Source organism: Eriocheir sinensis, chromosome 61 (genome assembly GCF_024679095.1).
Source record: "Eriocheir sinensis breed Jianghai 21 chromosome 61, ASM2467909v1, whole genome shotgun sequence".
Classification (NCBI taxonomy): Eukaryota; Metazoa; Arthropoda; class Malacostraca; order Decapoda; family Varunidae; genus Eriocheir; species Eriocheir sinensis.
The window spans coordinates 1,346,065-1,365,861 of NC_066569.1; the positions used below are offsets into that span (position 1 = coordinate 1,346,065).

A 19,797-nucleotide genomic window follows, 5' to 3' on the forward strand; every position below is an offset into this window, starting at 1 on the left:
TTTCAATCATCGCTGGGGGTTGATGTTCTTTGTTGCTTTCCATTCCTCCTCCTCCGACTGGTTTGCTTGGTGGCTTTTCTGTTATCTGGTCCTTCCGTGGCTGCTTGTCCTTCTCCTGATGTTTCTTTTCTTCTTCTTTGTTGCATGTGTGGTCTTGTTCACTGTCTTTCTCTTTCTGATCACTTTTATTTTTTTCACCTTTGGCTTCTTCTACCCCCATTTTTTCCCCTTTGCTAGCATTAGTTTCATTGCTAGCCTTACCCTCTGTCTCTACACTTGACACTACCACTTCACACTGACTCTCCACAACACAGTCTTTCTCCACAGCGGCAGCCCCCATCACTCCAGAGTCCACCTTGATTTCCCTCTTCTGCTGCGCTGTTGCCTCCTTTCTGTTGTCCACAGCTGGCATCTTCAGCATCTCAGGTGCCTGAGGTCCCTGGGTCACGCCTCCTCCCCCAAGGTTTCTCAGCTGCTCTGCCATGCTTCTATTTTCTACCTCTAAAGCTCTTAACCACTCCTTCATGTCCTCCAATTCTTGTGTCTGCAGTTCCATTTCTTTCTTTTTTCTCACTAGTTCCTCTTCAAGTAGGCCCACCTTATTTATACTTCTTTTCACCACTGGTTTGCATTTTCTACAGAACCATAGCTCCTCTTTAGATTTTTCAAGCCCTTCATATAACTCTATTTTCACCTCCTCACATGTACTATGGGCCCACCTCTCACACCCATCACACTGTAGGCCTTTGTCTCCGTCTTTTACTTTCTTCTAACATGCACGGCACACCTCCTTCTTCCTCCTCGCCTCCTCCTCACAGCTTGCACACACACCTTCATGATTGAGCTTCCCTGTGAAGTCGCACTGGCAGCATCTCTTCTTCTTAGCCCCTTCCCCTCTGCTGCCAGGTCTTTCAGGCATGGTCTCGTGCTCCTCGTGACTGTTACCGGCGTTATTATTCGCTTCTCGCGTCCTCCTCCTGCTCCCTGAATGTTTGTGACTTACTTCTCCTTTCACTCCGCTGTGTGCTGTCGTTTTCGTTAAATTCTTGTTTTTTCTCCATTGTGATTGCTTACGTTTTCAAACCGCCATGCGTCCGGCGTCCGCTTTACAAACACAGAGTGTTGATATCGTTGTTTGTCCCAGGCAAGATGGCGGCAAGACACCATGGCAGCTTTTTGGGGGAAAATAGATAAATTCAAGGATGACATGGAACCTATTATTCAGAAGGGGTGTAGGTTGTCTCATTTATCACATTTACTGACATACAAGGGGTGCAGGTTGTCTCATGTGTCGTATTTACTGACATACAAGGGGTGTAGGTTATCTCATTTATCGTATTTACTGACATACAAGGGGTGCAGGTTATCTTATTTATCACATTTACTGACATACAAGGGGTGCAGGTTATCTCATTTATCACATTTACTGACATACAAGGGGTGCAGGTTATCTCATTTATCACATTTACTGACATACAAGGGGTGTAGGTTGTTTCATTTATCACATTTACCAACATACAAGGGGTGTAGGTTATCTCATTTATCACATTTACTGACATACAAGGGGTGTAGGTTGTTTCATTTATCACATTTACCAACATACAAGGGGTGTAGGTTATCTCATTTATCACATTTACTGACATACAAGGGGTGTAGGTTGTTTCATTTATCACATTTACCAACATACAAGGGGTGTAGGTTACCTCATCTATCATATTTACTGACATATAAAGGGTGTAGGTCATCTAATTTAACACTTTCAAAAAGATAAAGAATAAACATAGGTGGGACGTTTCATGATAGGCAGTCAACAAAAGACACAGTACCGTATATACTTTGTAAACAAAGTCTGGGCATGCGCAGATCAGGATGGGATGTCTTATTATAGCGGCTGTCTCATGACACCACACCGGGGCATGCACCCACAGAAAACTTTGGGAAAAAGGATGCATTTCCTGCATTCTAGGCACTCTGAAACCCTATTTCATGCAACTGAAATGAGCTTATATTTTCCATTTTAAAATGGATAACAGACTTAAAATAACACCAGTGATCAGTTTAATTTTATCAAGCTATAGTCACCTCTTACAGTACTTAGTCATCATATGACAGTCTAGGAATTTTACAAAAATGGCAAGAAGCAGGGTATTACTATGACATCTCTGGCTTGATCAGGGACTCCAATTCCAGGTGTCTAGGGAGGAGCTTGGAGTATATGTCAACAGCCAAGTTGAGGTTGATAAGGACATCGTAGTGGATGTGGAGGAGTGCGAGTGAAGAAAGCCTCTCCTGTCTCATACTGCTTTGCATATAGGTGTGCAGCCGACGCATAATACTCACACTCCTCTCACATTCACAGGATGTCACGGGTAATGTGCAGGCCAGCTGAAGTAGGACCCATAGATTTGGGCAGTGCATTGGGCTGCATTCTTTGATCAACACTGCTGGTGCTTGTGGCCTGTTTGCTGCTGGCCGCTTCTCAAACCTGCAATGCATAATGATGGCACACATCTTATACACTGATCTTATGCACATAATATAAACAGAATAACTCTTAAAATTTGATGACTATCAACAGAAACATCACCAATTGCATTTTCCAGCGAGTTAGTTCTTGGGAAATACACTCAGGTGAGGGAAGGTCCAGTTTATATAGCTGAACTACTTCAGTCAGGTCGTCTCTTGTCTGCAGAGCACTGAGGGATCCACTCCTAAAAGGGATGCTGCTGTCACTGTCAGTGCTGTGAAGACAAGGAAGAAACACCCATCAATAATTACTGTATAATAAAATGCAGCCATACATGATACAAACACCATTTTCCTGTTTGTTTTGGGAACTTACGGGAAAACTGTGCATCCAAGTCTGAAAGGATGTGGTCCAGGAATGGGATTGCAATATTCAGCTTATAGTAGTCGCGTGGTGTGACACCCCAGACATTGCTCCGATGTCGTTGCCTCTTCGTTGTTCTTGGCTGGCATGGTTCCGTCCCCACCTTCTCTGCCATCTTCACAGCTTGCCCATAGATGGGAGCGAAGCTGTCGTCAACGTCTGCTCGCTGTACCTTATAGACATCCTTGATCTCACTGATCTGTTATAAAAGACAAAGACACCAATAAAAACCGAAGTTCTTAAATAGTACAAGTACCGACTAAGTCCTCGACACTATTGATGATCGGAAAATGACCAAACTACCAAAGTCTTACCAGAGAATGGGCTCCAATGATATCCAGTGCAGTGCTCTGAAGCTGAATGGTGATGCCAGCCAGGTGAGAGAGGTACTGGTAGACAATCATGAAGACAGTGATGAAACTGAAACTAGTGATGCTGGCAAGAATCTGTTGGGCTTCGCTGCAGTTTCCTGTGTCCCACTCCAAGTAGAGACTATACTTCTTGACTTGCTTGCTGTAGCCGATGACTTTGAGGGCCTTAACCAGATACACGAACGTTTGGTAGAAGTGTTGATGGGCCGTGTGATGCAAAGCCCAGCGTGTCCTGCACAAGTCCAACAAAGCCTTCCATTTGGTACCCTCAGGAACGCCATTGCTAACAACAAGTTCCAGCAGACCATTCCTCTTGGGGCTGTTCTGGAAGAACATACAACAGTGTTTCAGCTGGTCCAGGACACTGCAAACCTCTGGCAGTGAACAGGAATGAGTAATGGCGAGGCTGAGGCAGTGTCCACTGCAGTCAGTGCAGTGGATGTATGTTGCCAGTGGGGCCTTCTCTCTTATTCGCGCCTGAGCTCCCACGCAATGGCTGGACATGTTGGAAGCCCCATCGTAGCCCTGACCTCGTATATCTTCCACAGGGATTCCCAGGTGCTCAAGGGATATCAAGATTTAATCAGCCATATGTTTTCCCGTTACTCTAGCAAGCTTTCTGAAACTGATAAACTCCTCCCTGATGTTGCTCTCTGTATCAACAAAGCAAATACACAGGGCGAGCTGCTCTTTGTTGTGGGACGTGACTTCATCAGCCATCACACTGTAGAATTTGGCCTTCTTGACATTTTGAATGATCCCTTTCAAGAGGATGTGTTTGGATACCACTTCCAAGCAGTTCATTTTGTGTCTGAGGTGACATGAAACTGACACACTTCATCTGTGGCTTTTCCAGGTGGTTGCGGAGAACTTCATTGTGATTGGCCATCAGCTTCAGCAGACTCAATACATTCCCTGGGTTTCCTGGTTGGTCAAGCCGTTCACGGTCACCACACAAAGCAATACAGTGCGTGAAGGAGGCGGATGGCTTCTTGAACACACTTCAGGATGTTTCTGTTTCTCTCAATATTTGCAGCCTTCTTCGTGTCCAGCAGGGTAACTACTGTTGATGTTGGCCATTCTGTTGTTTGGGCAAACTCTTCTGCCAGCTGCATGGACTTCTGGTGGTAATGATATCCCTCGTGTTCCTTACATTTCTCAGTTCACTTGTGCCACTTGGTGAATGGGCGGTTGACAAAAATTCCCATCCTGGCATGGTTTTCACAGAATAGGGCACATGCAATGCAAAATGCTCCATCAAGCACCTCACTGTACACCATCCAGGGATGATCATCAAGGCATTTTAAGTTGAAGCTGTGAATGTATTTTGCAAGCAGTGTTGTGGGAAACACATACAGGCTTCCAGGCTTCTTGTGGTTCTTCAGCAGGGTGTACTTCTCTCCTGGAGACAGGCTCTTATTGTTTGGATTATTTCATCCACAGATTTGGTTGCATTGACAAAGTTGCCAATGTCATTCTTGATTGTGGGAAGGCCTAAAAGAAACCAGCAATTCGCGATACTGAAAGATTTTTTGAGGGGGCAAATTTTTTAAAAGTTTTTTACGCGATTCACGTCAAAAGCTCAGCTGTCGATGACTCCATTTTGACTTGAAAAGTGTCGTGGTGTGTGAAAGGGTTAATGTTTCCTAATTGTAGGATTTCAGCATATTGGTCGTGTGTCCCGCAGCAGTGTGGCAACGACGGCGGAGGTGTGTCGGGAGAAAGAGAGTGAGAAACGATCATTGAGTTTTGTGTACCGGTGCTATTGGTTACCAGGCTTACCCTCTAGTATCTATCCTAGGGTAGGGGAATCCCAGACACACATACATAGTTATGTGTTACTGCAACTGCTCTGGCTGCTGCAGTGCAGCTGGTGGACACCTTGTGAGTGTGTCTAATTGGCTTCAGGGATTCTGGGTCCATCTTTCTCTGCTAAGCTTCATCAGACTTTATGATACTAGGTCAAGGCGGACCTTGGTGCTGCTCTGCGGGGGTGGTTACGAGTAACCCAGATAACCCCCCCAGCCTATGGGCCTGAGTTAGTATCAATACATTATCTTACATTTTCATCAGCTGTACATAAGAAAACTATTAATAATGTTTTTTTCCCTCCTTTTCAACAGAAATGAACCCGACTGTCTTTTACGGAGGATGATCGGATACCTCATCTGGTGATTCAGATGATTCAGATTTTTTTGTCAATTCAGATGACCTAGATGATGAGCTTTCCGAGGAAAGTGATGAGCCAGAAACAGATGAAGAATAGGATGAACAAGTTGAAGCACCAGATGGAGATGATTCAAACTCAGGAAGAAATGGAAACAGCAGCACCCGATCTGAATGGTTGCCTGTATCTTCAAAACAACGCATGCATGCCTTTACTGGGAAGGAAGAAATGAGTGTCACTGTAAATAATGCAGATGATGAAACTGAGGTGCTGCCTATCGATGTATATGCTCTCTTTGTATCTGATGACATCACTGATATGATTGTTCAAGAAACTAATAGGTATGCACAACAGGAAATTGATGCTGCAAGAGTAACACGTAGGTTGAGATTAGTGTCGTGGAGACCTACCGACAGAGAAGAAATAGAGTTTTTTTGGCACTGTGATTTACATGGGATTAGTTGTGAAGCCTGAAATTCAACTCTACTGGTCTAAAAGTATGTTGTATGATGATCCCTTTGTACCAAAGCTAATGTCAAGGGAAAGATTTGAGTTTCTCTATAGGTTTTTGCATCTTGTAGACAACTTAGCTCATCCAAATTCTCAAGACAAATTGTACAAGGTCAGACCACTGATTGACCTACTGGTTAACAATTTTCAAGCTGCGTACAAACCTGGCTCCCTACTTGTTGTTGATGAGAGCATGGTGCCATTTAGAGGGAGATTAGGCATCAAACAGTACATTCCAGGTAAAGCTAACATATAGGGGATGAAGCTGTACAAAGTTTGCACACCTGAAGGATATACATGGAATCTGGAGGTTCATGTCGGGAAGAGTGATAAGATTTCTGCCCTAAATGCACCTGAATCACGTGTGGTAACCTTATGTAATGAAATGTTAGGTATAGGATCCTATGTAAGGGTAGGCGGTGGCTGAAGTGGTAGTGTGCTGGGCCCATATTCACCACGTGATGGACGACGCGGGTTCGAATCCCCACGCTCCCACCTCGGATTTTTCAGTCACTGTTGAGTGGCTTAAAACTACCCATATGCTGTCCTGAAGACCACCCATCAACCCGGACTCTAGAGGAAACCGTCCAAGAATCAAGAACGAGTTCCGGGGGGCAGCATGAGCCAAGAGAAGATGGTGCCGTTATAAACACTTGCCTGCGCCATGACGGGCTGGGGCCGAATACCATCCAGGCCCCTCAAGCAAGCCTACCAGCACAATAGGCGGAGACGTAAAAAGAAAAAAAAAAAAAAAAAGAAAAAAAAATACCTACAGTGACACTTAATACACCTGTCACCTTGGCGGAGTACTTATTGGTCAAGAAGACTTACACTTGTGGAACTGTTCGAGCAGGTAGGAAATACTTGTGCCAAGAAGTAGTGAAAGTAAACTTGAAGGTGGGGGAAATGAAGGCAGCAGAAAACAGACAAGGTGTAAAGTTATACAAGTGGAAAGATAAGAGAGATGTCTTGACACTATCAACAGTGCCTGAGCAAGGCAATGACTTAGTTCCAAGTGGAAAGAAAAACAGAAAAGGAGAAGAGATCGTAAAACCTGAAAGTGTCATTGAGTACAATAAAGCAAAAAAAGGTGTTGATGTTGCTGATCAACTCAATTCCTACAACTCACCCCTTTAAAATCAAGGAAGTGGTAGAGGAAGCTGGATATGGAAATGATTGCTTGGATATCAGTAACAAATGCTCAAATTCTGTACAATAAATATTGCTCAGCAAAACAAGTATGTCTAAGAACCTTCACAGAGTCGGTAGTCTTTTACTAAAAACATTCCTGAGGAAATTGCAAGATCGGGGAAGAGGACCTCTGATATATTGGGTGCAAGAAAAGAACACTCTCTTCAGGAAGCAGGTGGACATAAGAAAACACAAGGAAGTGATGCAGAGGATGTTATGAAAAGATATCACTGTGTGAGGGACACAAGACGGCCTCAAACAAGGTTAGGAGAGTGTCCACCTTTTGCAACACATGTGATGGTCAGCCACACACACCTTGGCCTTCCATGTTTACACGAAAAACATGACTCGTGCGGTCACTGAAATACATGGTTATAAATCAAACATTAGGATAGTCTAACATTCCAAGTCATAAGTAGTGATCTGGAACATTATTTTCTATTCTGTTATAAAAGCAAAATTTTAATTTATCAGGATTTTTTTATTTTACCTTATTTGGTGAGTGGTTTTCTCATCTACAGTTTAGTAAAATACACGGTAATAAATCAATGAAGATAATCTAATATTCCAAGTAATAAGTAGTGATCCGGAGCATTATAAATATATATATATATATATATATATATATATATATATATATATATATATATATATATATATATATATATATATATATATATATATATATATATATATATATATATATATATATATATATATATATGCAGTGCAGGTACCTCTTGTTTTAAATGAGCTTAAAATATGCAAATTCAATTTGACATGATGTTAAAAAGCCAGCATATACTTTCACTTACATAATTTCTTTAGGTTACAAAATAACATCCTAATCAAAAATTGCAGCAGGGGTTCAGTCCTCCAGGTGACCTCCAGATTCCAAGTATTTCCCGCTCTATTTTAGCGGGTTGTGGCTACTCTGATGGGCGAGTTGTAAATGCCATGGAGGAGTTGGCATCACTAACCTCCACCGCATGATTTAACTTGTTTGATGGTCAGACTCATGCAGTGAACACATCAGCTACACACACACACACACACACACACACACACACACACACACACACACACACACACACACACATGTACAGTGCTTAACACTACAGTATGGGAAAAATTGTTTACATTATGTGAGCTCACCAGGAACACAATATGTACTTGCATAAATAGGCACACCTAACATCACTATAGCCGATCCAGGACTCAGGACGTTTCCTAAGGTAGAGGAGGTAACGTTGTAATTGTATTTCGTAAAGAATCCTTATAACCAAAAACTAACTAAAATTATGGGTATTCTTTTTCTTGAACAGAACATTGAATAAACAACAGAACAATAATATGAAAATACGTATAGCCACCGTTGCCGGGTCATCGTACTCAGAGCACAATATTTACCGGTTTCTGACGCCTAACTATTGCCAAGAAACATCAGGATCTTACTCTTTTAACGATAACTATAAATTAGTTTCGTTATTGGAGCCCAGAAGACAGTTTGGGGGTAGGAAGTCGGGAAATATAATCGGCTGAGTACGACAATCTGGCAACGCTGAGGCTGTAGCTCCGAGGCCCGAGGCAGCGCACACGCCTTTCTGAGGGTATCAGGTACCTGAAATAGCATACTTTTACTGCGCAAAGCAGGTGATGTCACTTATTGTGACTTTGTGAGCTTTCATATTTATCTATTTGTGTATATTTCATGGTGACAAAACTTTCCTTACTAGTTTCATTTTTATCAGTGACACGAATTTGTGACTTTTTCACAAAAGAATTTCACTCTAATAAGTGAATCAGACACCACAGAAATATTACCAGTGTGTGTATGAATGAATACAAAGATAAGCACATACTTTGATTTAACTCTAGGATGTCTCGTGGATCATTAATAAATAAAAACAAAATATCCGGACAGGCCACTCTTTAGCCCGTTACCTTCATTGGCCCCCCAAAACAGTCCCTCCGCCAAGTTTGTACCCCACATTTGGTGATGTTAAGTGCGTCTATTGAGAGGTACAGTCGTGCTACGAAGTGTTGAGACAGTTTTCATAATCTTTCGGACATGGAGCGTAGGCTGGCGACATCTGGCAACTACCCTCAGGGAAACATTCTCCACCGACTTTTATAAAACTACTTAATTTTAAACTCTTTAGTTTTGCACACACCTAATAAATATCAGTGGTTCGCTTACATGCAATAAAAACTTAACCCCTTCAATCAGGCAACGCCAATGTCGGCGTCCGAAGGGCGTCTGACGTCATCACCATTAGTCCTCTTCTAAACCTCTTTAAGAGGAAGTGGAAGAGGATTAAGAGGAATTTAGAGGAGGATTGAAAGGTTTGGAAGAGGATTAATCCTCTTCCATTTCCTCTTGACCCTTTCCATATGTGACGCCGACGTCTGCGTCACAGATGGAAAGGGTTAACAGTGAATTATGTGAATGTGGCGAAGAGAAACGTTATGGAATGATAGGCTATGTAGCCACATTCATTTACAGAGTTGCTGGGGCGAAGTAATGGTCACTTCACTATTCATACCTACAAGTTATAAATAATATTATTTTGATCAGATGTATATAACTAACTCGACAGTGATGAATGGAAGAAAGTGGTCGGCTAGCAGTGCAGCGCTGACCAAGCATCAGCTCTCCTCTACCCAGACAATAGGCTATATCGCATCGTCTGTCGTGTGTCTCGTGCAACTTTGAATTATATGTCTGGCCACTTGTTGATACTTCTCTTTGGATTTTACCGTTAATTAAAAATATAGACAATTGATTTTGTGATTTTTTTCAGAATCTCGCTGATTTCACACACACAAGATTTATATAGTCATACACGAATGTCGTTCCCGATGACGTCATCATCAAATGCGAGTTCATTATGTAGTATTTATTTCACATTTCATCAAATGAAGTGCAGCTAATTATTTTTTCCTATTATTTTATAATATAGGGTTTATCACTACATTCAAAGAAAGAGCAATATATTTGTGCAGTCAAATATATACTTAGTCTTAACATAAAACTCATTTGACTCTTTTAATGTCTTGAACGAAAACTGTATCAAAATGTTTTGGCAGAGCTGCTTAATGTTTCGTTAAAGGTAAAAACTTCCTCTCTATTGAATTTATTTCCTTTCTTGATATTATATTTTGTGTATCCATAACAAAATCACTCCTAAACATTCCTTCCCTTCAAATAATATTATGCATTATTTGAACGAAAGTCATTGCAAACTGTCTCAACACTTAGTAGCGCAACTGTACCTGTGTGTGTGTGTGTGTGTGTGTGTGTGTGTGAGAGAGAGAGAGAGAGAGAGAGAGAGAGAGAGAGAGAGAGAGAGAGAGAGAGAGAGAGAGACTATATGCCTTTGAGCTTCTTAAATGAAGTCTTTACTATTGTCCTCATTTACCACAGGAAACATTGCAGCACCACAGATGACAGCTGTAGATTCTTACTGCTCAAGAGGGCCGGCCAACTACTTGCTAAGAGTCCTGATTCACCTCACAAGTAAGATGTACAAACAATCATCAGCATAACATTGCTAAAGTTATTGTTAGAGTTTTAGAATATGGAGCTCAGTGTTCAGTGCCGTGTGACTTAGCGTGTGCAACTTTGCTGAGAACACTGTGAGCCAAGTTTTTGGGGCGCTTCATCTTGGACACGGCACCTGCAGGTCTTTGTCTCCTACACAAAGCTGTGGCTCCTTTTGGCACATCTGGTTTTCTTCTTGAGGTGGAAGATGGCTGGCATGGAGTCCTATCGCAGCCACATCCACCTTTCTCTACATTTTCTGAACTCATGCTTAAAAGCAAGCTGTTTAACTGATCTGAAGATTTTACAGCTTTGAAATGCTCCTTCAGCTTTGTCAGGGCCAGGAAAGTTTTTTCATTGCCCAGTTCTTTTACTACTTCCATCAGAGTATTTGCCAGAGACTGAGCTGCATCCTGAAGAGTACTTTTTAAACTGACAGAAGATTCATTGTTTTGAGGAGGATCAATTTCCATTGACACCTCCTCGGCTGACTCACACTCTTGACGGCTATTGCTTGAATCTGGTGCGTCAGTGTTCGACTCTGCTTCCTTGTGTTTGGTGTTCAGAGAATCCTGCTCTGGAGCCCCCAGAGATTTGAAGATGCCTTCTTCTGGAACTTTGTCCTTCCCAAGAGCAAGTGCAGCCAACCACTGTCTATTTTGGACATTAAGCTCAAACAACAGAGGTGCCACAGTCACACCGTACTCTGCACAGGCTGCTTGGTGTTTACATGTGGCACCATTCTCTCCCCTGAGGCACGTACACATCCCAAGAGAGAGATCCACAGTAAATGTTTCGGATGGATTGGAGTCACTCTGCACTTGGAATTTATTACCACCCAAAGGAGATAATACATCCATGGACACCTTGGCAGCGTTTATAGGCTTGACGCGTCGCCGCTTCAGTGCCACATCCAGCAGGCGTTGCTGCATGTAAAGATCAAAGATCTCGACCACGAACACAACCAGCAGAGCAGTGTTGAATGCCTTGCACCTGAAAGTAATGTAATACACTATAAGAATTTTGTGTTCGTGTAGTAGAAACAATACATCACACATGTTTTTTTTTCTTCTATTTTTAGGTGTTTTGCCTATAGTGCCATTGGTTACAATTGGTTGGTTTAATGTGATGGCACAGTGCAGTCTTTAATTCATTTTTTTTTTTTCACATCAAAGGGTGGCTGGCATAGGGGAAAAAAAAAAATCAAATGCCACTTCCTAGAAGGCAGATAGTTGAAAAGTGCCAAAAGGGTACGCCAATTAAGTTCAGGAGGTGCCGTGATACTCTGCTCTTAACCCAGTAGCAGCGACGGGCCAATATTGTGGCTTTACCGTGTAGCAGCGACGGGCCAAATTTGTGCCATAATATTTACCCCCCAAAATAGATGATACACAATCTGATCACAATTGCTTTTATATATATTATGAAATGGTTTGTGTGAGGGGTGATTTTTCTCATTTTTCCCGCTTGGAGGGACCATTAAGAAACATGATCCCCGCTGCTACCGGGTTAAAGGAGTTTGAGTTGTAGGAAGGTGGAAAAGCAGAATCAGGAAGAGTTCCACAGCTTAATATAGAAAGGGATGAAAGAGAGAAGATACCGGTTATCTCTTGCCTTAGTAAGGTGGACAGAACTGGAACAAGAGTGAGTAGAAAGCCTTGTGCAGCTGGACCGTGGGAGGGGGCAAGCAGTTAGCAAGTTTGGAAGAGCAGTAGCCATGAAAATAGCGATAGGAGATAGCAAGAGATGCAACGTTACGCCGATGTTTCAAAGACTAGGCAGTTAGTGGAGGGGAATTTATGAGATGAAAAGCTTTTGATTCTACTGTGTTCAAGAAAGCTGTGTGTGTGGATCCCCCCACACATGAGAGGCACACTCATTATTTAACCCGGTAGCAGCGGGGATCATGTGTCTTAATGGTCCCTCCAAGCGAGAAAAATGAGAAAAAATCACCCCTCACACAAACCATTTCATAATATATATCAAAGCATTTGTGATCAGATTATGTATCATCTATTTTGAGGGGTTTATATCATGGCACAAATTTGGCCCGTCGCTGCTACCAGGTTAATGAGGAGATTTTCTATTCTCTTCCTATTACTCTCTCGGTCCCACACGTCCTCTGCGTGTATCGAAACACACGAGAAAATAATCACAACAAAGAGAGGGTATTCCCCGGCTGCCTGGGATTGAACCCGCGGCCAGCATGACAGGAGAGCCACTCCTTACCGAGTCGGCCAAAGAGGTACCCCCCTGGCGAAGTGGGTTATGGGAGGCTCGTTCATCAGGCATAGTCGCCGCACTACATATACAAGGACAGTTAAGGCCCCTGAACAAAGTAAGCATCTGGGAAGGTGTAAAGAACTGACAGAGACAACACAGGACACCTAACTTCATAGCTGATTTAGCAAGAGATGTGAACTTTCCAGGTGAGATTTTTAGTGAAGGAGAGTCTGAGAATCTTCAGTGTGGAGGCGGGAGGCAGTAGAGTGTCACTGACGAAGAGAGGGTTATGGAAGGTTATGTCAAGTAGATAGGTGCAGGAGGCAGTAGAATGTCACTGAAGAAGAGAGGGTAGGTGTCTGGAAGGTTATGTCAAGTAGATAGGTGAAGAACTGGGTTTTGAGGCACGAAAAATGTAAAGTCATGCACCTTGGTAGGGGATATCCACCATACCAATACCATATGGGAAACACTCCACTATCCACCACAGAAGCAGAGAAAGACCTGGGAGTATGTTACCAGGCTACCAATTAAGGGATATCTACCATACCAATACCACATGGAAAGCACTCCACTATCCACCACAGAAGCAGAGAAAGACCTGGGAGTATGTTACCAGGCTACCAATTAAGGGATATCTACCATACCAATACCACATGGGAAGCACTCCACTATCCACCACAGAAGCAGAGAAAGACCTGGGAGTATGTTACCAGGCTACCAATTAAGGGATATCTACCATACCAATACCACATGGAAAGCACTCCACTATCCACCACAGAAGCAGAGAAAGACCTGGGAGAATGTTACCAGGTTACCAATTAAGGGATATCTACCATACCAATACCACATGGAAAGCACTCCACTATCCACCACAGAAGCAGAGAAAGACCTGGGAGTATGTTACCAGGCTACCAATTAAGGGATATCTACCATACCAATACCATATGGGAAACACTCCACTATCCACCACAGAAGCAGAGAAAGACCTGGGAGTATGTTACCAGACTACCAATTAAGGGATATCTACCATACCAATACCATATGGAAAGCACTCCACTATCCACCACAGAAGCTGAGAAAGACCTGGGAGTATGCTACCAGGCCACCAGTGAAGGCCAAATCTTTGCTAATCGCAGATGGGTTAAGGAGAAAAATACAGACACTACCTTACAGCATAATAGTACCAATGATAAATGTATATTAGAAGCAGGCCCGTCCCCAGAAGTCTAACCATAGGGGGGCAATTGAAATATTAAGGGGGGCAGATCATGAGAAGGCTGTCAGTAGCATAGAGCAAAGAGTTAGTCCCACCTATATCGATGCATGGGTCCATAGTTGTCATGGCTAAAGTTGGGATATAATAAAAACAGTTCTCTCTCTCTCTCTCAGAATATACATTTTGGTATTACCTTAAATGATGAGGAAAATTACCTCAGATTTACAGATTTTACCTGATTTTAATTTTAGTATATCTACATATATATATATATATATATATATATATATATATATATATATATATATATATATATATATATATATATATATATATATATTATATATATATATACACACACACACACACACACATCCCTCATAACCCATTAATAATTGAGAACTTAATAAGGAATGTAATAGCAAACACCAAATCAAATTTAATAGATATTATTTCCTTATCATGTTTCACAAGTAGGACATTGAAACTAAGCGTTACGTGGGGCGGGGAGGGTTTACGCTGCAGGGGATACAGGAATTTTTTTTATTGTGTAACTTTTTTTTTCTTGATTTCCGGAAGAGGATAACATCTACACAATATACGGAAACCGAAATCTTGCAGTAAACGTGAGTACCAACCAGAGAGACATTCCCAGATCTCCTCGATATTAACTGAGAACCTGATAGTTGGGGTGGGGAGTAGGAGGGGAGGAGCAGGAAACTTGGTAGTTGGGGGGGCAGCGAATCTGGTAGGGGGGGCAGTGCCACCCCGTGCCCCCCCTTATGGACGGGCCTGATTAGAAGACAAAGGCACGGAATGAAGAGGAAAGATCTATGATTCAGGTAGTGGAGAACTATTTGAGAGGCATTTGTGGAGTGAATAGCCTGGATGGTGGTGACAGCAATGAAAGTGTGCATGGGAGGTTTGATATGTCTGTTGGGGGAAGGATGAAATGATTCTGAAGGGAAAGGAGTTAGAGAGGAAAACAGTTTACAAATCAAGTTTATGTGCCAGTTGTCATATGCCTTAGTTAACCCGTCCGCTGCGATTGGCACAGATTTGGCCTTCACTGGTAGCCTGGTAGCATGTACTCCCAGGTCATTCTCTGCCTCTGTGGTGGACAGTGGAGTGTTTCCCATGTGGTATTGGTATGTTGGATATCCCCTCCCAAGGTGCATGACTTTTAGTGGTGGGCACGGTTCCGCTAATCCGGTAATTGCTAATTAGTGAAGCTAAATTTTTCATAATTTTTCATTAGCTGATTAGTGTTTTCGCTAACTTTGTAAACAGTTAGTGGGCCAATTTGCTTCCGCTAAATGTAGTTCCTCTTCCGCTAACTTTAAGTCCACTAAAAAAATCATACAGGTTTGTTATTTTCCGTTGTGGGCAGACACATCACCGGCTGAGCCACATGGCGCAATAATTCCAGGGCTTCCACTTTTGGTAAATTATGCCTTAAAGTTGGGTATTTGGACAATTATTAGGGAAACTTTTTGGTATTTTAGGGTAATGCATCTTCCATTTCCAACTCTTCGAACTCGGGATTTAATAACAAGAATTGGATATTTTCCACCTGACAAGAAATAAACTTAAAATAATAAAAATAAAACTCAATTATTGAAGAAAGTAAAAAAAAAAAAAAAGCCTAAATTTGCAGGAAATCTTTGGTAAAATATACGGACTTAGGATAAACTGGAGGCTGCTTTCTCTTGTCTTCTTGTTGTTGCTTGTTGGGCTCTTTGTTTAGCTCAGCCGCGACGTTGTCACCGTGTAGTTGCGTTCATTATTGTCGCCTTGTTTATTATTATCAGTGTCATGAAAGGTGACCCAAGTGAGGACGCTTTTTACGATTATTACTTAATTTACTTGAGTCATTAGTATCTTAATCAGATTTTGTCTTTCTGCACTGCTATTGCAAGTTTATATATAAGGCATAAATAAAGTGTATGTTGAATTTAATCAGTTCACTTGTGTACACCTTTACCGTCATCTGATTTTGGCATGATATACCTTTCTGGAAAGTTCTATGTCTAAGCTACAACATATTGAAAGTTCAGGTCACTAGGTCTGTTTTTAAGGGTTTTCGAGCCAAAATACTAAACCAAAACTAAATCCATATAAGAAGTTACAGTCAGCGGTTAGCGTTAGCTTCCACTAATTTCTTTATCAGTTTAACGGTTTAGCGTGAGCAAAGCTGACTTTTCAGTTAGTGGATTACCAGTTAGCAAAGCTAAGTTCGGTTGGCGGTGCCCACCACTGAAGACTACATTTTTCTTCACTGAACTGCAGCAGCCACTTTTTGTTCCATTCCTGTAGCTTGGTGATGTCTTCTCATAGGAGAGCCCTCATCAAGGGGATAAAGTTACTGCGAGAGCCAAAGAGTGTGTAACTAAATGGCACAAACAGCATAAACTTAAATAATGTACTACAGTAGAAAAGAAAAGCAAGGCCAGAAAGAAGGAAACCCATGACAGACGTAGAGGAACCAGATGAAAAAGACCTACTATTGAAAAAGAGAAGTGCAGACAGAGTTTAGAGGTCACAGGGAAAAACTGAGAGAGGGAATATAACAACACAAAAAAGTTTTCCCCATAGAAATACTAACACTAGGAATGAATTAACCCCTTGACTGGGGATATTGTACAAGAAGACTTCATCAAGCTACAGGAATGGATCAAAAAGTGGCTGCTACAATTCAATGAAGAAAATTGTAAAGTCTTGCACCTTGGGAGGGGATATCCAGCATACCAGTTCCACATGGGAAACACTCCACTATCCACCACAGAGGCAGAGAAAGTCCTGGGAGTGTATGTTACCAGGCTACCAGTGAAGGGATATCCAGCACACCAATACCACATGGGAAACATTCCACTATCCACCACAGAGGCAGAGAAAGTCCTGGGAGTGATGTTACCAGGCTACCAGTGAGGGGATATCCAGCACACCAATTCCACATGGGAAACACTCCACTATCCACCACAGAGGCAGAGAAAGTCCTGGGAGTGATGTTACCAGGCTACCAGTGAGGGGATATCCAGCACACCAATTCCACATGGGAAACACTCCACTATCCACCACAGAGGCAGAGAAAGACCTGGGAGTGTATGTTACCAGGCTACCAGTGAAAGCCAAAGCCATCCCAATCGCAGCAGATGGGTTAAAAGAAGTAGTGGTGGAGGCAAAGAGTGTGTAAAATTTAAGGAAAAACTGGAAATGAAGTAAATGATTCAGGCTCTGGGCATTCTTAAGTTTGTTTCTTGCAACTTTCATTCAAAATCTATTGCTACAGTAATCTAACCTAACTTAACCTAACCTAACCTAACCCAACCCCAAACAGAGATGAGTAAACAGGATGACAGTTAGATGGTGATTTGGTTCCAGAAATACATGGCAGACTTCCAGGAGGAGGGAAGGGTAGAAACAATGGATTGAAAAGTTACAGTTAACCCGGTAGCAGCGACAGGCCAAATTTGTGGCTTTACCGTGTAGCAGCAATGGGCCAAATTTGTGGCTTTACCGTGTAGCAGCAATGGGCCAAATTTGTGGCTTTACCGTGTAGCAGCAATGAGCCAAATTTGTGCCATGATATAACCCCCCAAAAATAGATGATACGTAACCTGATCACAAATGCTTTGATATATATTATGAAATGGTTTGTGTGAGGGGTGATTTTTTTTCATTTTTCTCGCTTAGAGGGACCATTAAGAAACATGATCCACGCTGCTACCGGGTTAAGTTACCACCACAAATTACAACTATGGTTGGTATTATAAGACATTTTCGCTTTTCACATCAACTATTTTCAAAGTCCATAAAGGGGGTCAGTTGGGTTCTAATATTTGTTTTTTTAGGTTCTTGGTAGAGAAGAGTCAAACTACCAACAGGGTCATAAAACTACTCCTGGAAATGCCCACAACTCCCACGAAAGTCTTGTCAAATATGTGTTCTTGGGTGATGAAATGTCTTATGATATGACCCTATAACCTGGACATTTTTCTGATTCTTTTTTAAATAAAACATAAAATTCTCAGAGGTAACTGTGGAGCCACAAGGAGACCAAAGCTCATACACTTTTTTCACATAGGTATCAACCCTTGGACGGCAGCAGTATTTGAAGAGTAGCTCCCCTAAAAATGAATGGCCTATATATAGTCACTGCCGACCTTAGGACCATAGCATAAATATAGTTACGCAGCATAAGCGGTGTTTTAACTTTTTTTTTTTTTACGTCTATGCCTATAGCGCTGGTAGGCTTGCTTGAGTGGCCTGGATGGTAGCTGGCCCCAGCCCGTCATGGCGCAGGCAAGTGTTTATAGTGGCGCCATCTTCTATTGTCTAGATATAGATTCTACCACAATCTGGAAGTGTTGTTATATTTCTGCCATACAAAACTGACTGACTGAATTTTGGACCGTCTATATAGAGTTCCACCGCTATCTAAGGGTTAACAAGGTTGTGCTAGTGAGGGAATGTAAAATTACTGATCTATGTCCCTTCCTGTTTCCTCTACATAATCAACAATATTTTGTCATCATAAGGCACAGTAATATTTTTCTGAAAGCTTTCATTCTTCGTCACATATTCTAGCAGCAAGGCGTCCAGACAGCATCGTGAAGCAAGCCTTACCTGCTGAGAACAACTTCCTTGATGAAGAGCAAGGTTGTTTCACAAAAGCTGTTGCCGTCGTGTCCTTGCAAGGTTGTTCTGGCACGAAAAGCAAGACTCCACTCAGCCTTTCGTTGGGTCAGCATGGTCAAGTACCTGTTAATGTAAAACAAATTAGTTTGAAGCTCCACTCCTTTTAACTTCTTGACTGCATATTTCCTAAAAGAAGACATCACCAAGTTACAGGAATGGAACAAAAAGTGGCTGCTGCATTTCAGTGAAGAAAAATGTACAGTACCCTCCCAAGTTTTGCGCTTTTTGAGTTCCGCAATCCTCGAGTTTTGCGCTCAATCCTAAATTCTTACCATCCTGATTCTCTTGCATTATCGCCCAGAGTTTTGTGTTGCTTTGACAAGTGCGGGTCACATCTACCTACCATTGGCATCAATCACAATTCCTTATGGCAGTGTCACACTGGCTGTTTTCCTCCAACTGTTCGAGCTACTGGCAACTGCAGTTGCCCATGCGCCCAACCGGAAGCAAATTCTCGGTTGTTCATATGGATGGAAAACGGTTGGAGGTACGAGCAATCACACGGCTGTATGTAACCAAACAGACGACGGCAGTGGCTGAGGAGTGAAGAGCAGTGGAAAATGGGCAACCAAGAAATTCGTAAAGTAGACTGCTTTGTTTACTATTTAATCAATACAGGGCGGCTGCTTTGTTTACGTTGTGAATACGGACAACCGACCTTGGTCGTGTGACACACACCCGGAAAAGTTGGAGTTGCCGGTCGCCCCTAGCGCCAACGTGGTTGGAGGAAAAAGTCCCGGTGTGACACCAGCAGCAGCAGTTTCTTGGGAATTTCAAACCAAAATTATCCCCCAACAATTTTCTGCCTCGAATTTAAACTCAAGTTTGGTCACACAGAGGACTGTTGCATTCTGGGATATATCAGCCGAAAAGGAAAACAAACAATGACTCCAGACATTGCAGTGTTTGTTTTGTAGCGTTTGCTGAAGAAAAAGAAAAAAAGGAGAGTGTGTTACAGCTTGCTACTGTTAAGTGCTATGAGAA

The 19,797-nt window shown here is 42.2% G+C and overlaps 1 protein-coding gene across 4 annotated transcripts in view; it reads right to left on the reverse strand.

The window, feature by feature from the left end:
* Nucleotides 1-1,655: 1,655 nt before the first annotated feature.
* LOC126986080 (translation initiation factor IF-2-like) overlaps nucleotides 1,656-19,797 on the reverse strand; it is a 115,938-nt gene continuing 97,796 nt past the window's right edge. For 3 of the 4 annotated variants that reach the window (XM_050841772.1, XM_050841770.1, XM_050841773.1), the window contains exons 11-12: nucleotides 18,742-18,876; nucleotides 7,852-11,666 (exon numbers count right to left, since the gene is read on the reverse strand). In XM_050841772.1, the coding sequence (XP_050697729.1) occupies nucleotides 10,718-11,666; nucleotides 18,742-18,876 (1,084 nt within the window). In that variant the 3' untranslated portion in view covers nucleotides 7,852-10,717. Of the gene's footprint in view, nucleotides 2,742-2,842; nucleotides 3,090-7,851; nucleotides 11,667-18,741; nucleotides 18,877-19,797 lie in introns of those variants that run through there. The other variant, XR_007739267.1, reaches the window with a different exon arrangement.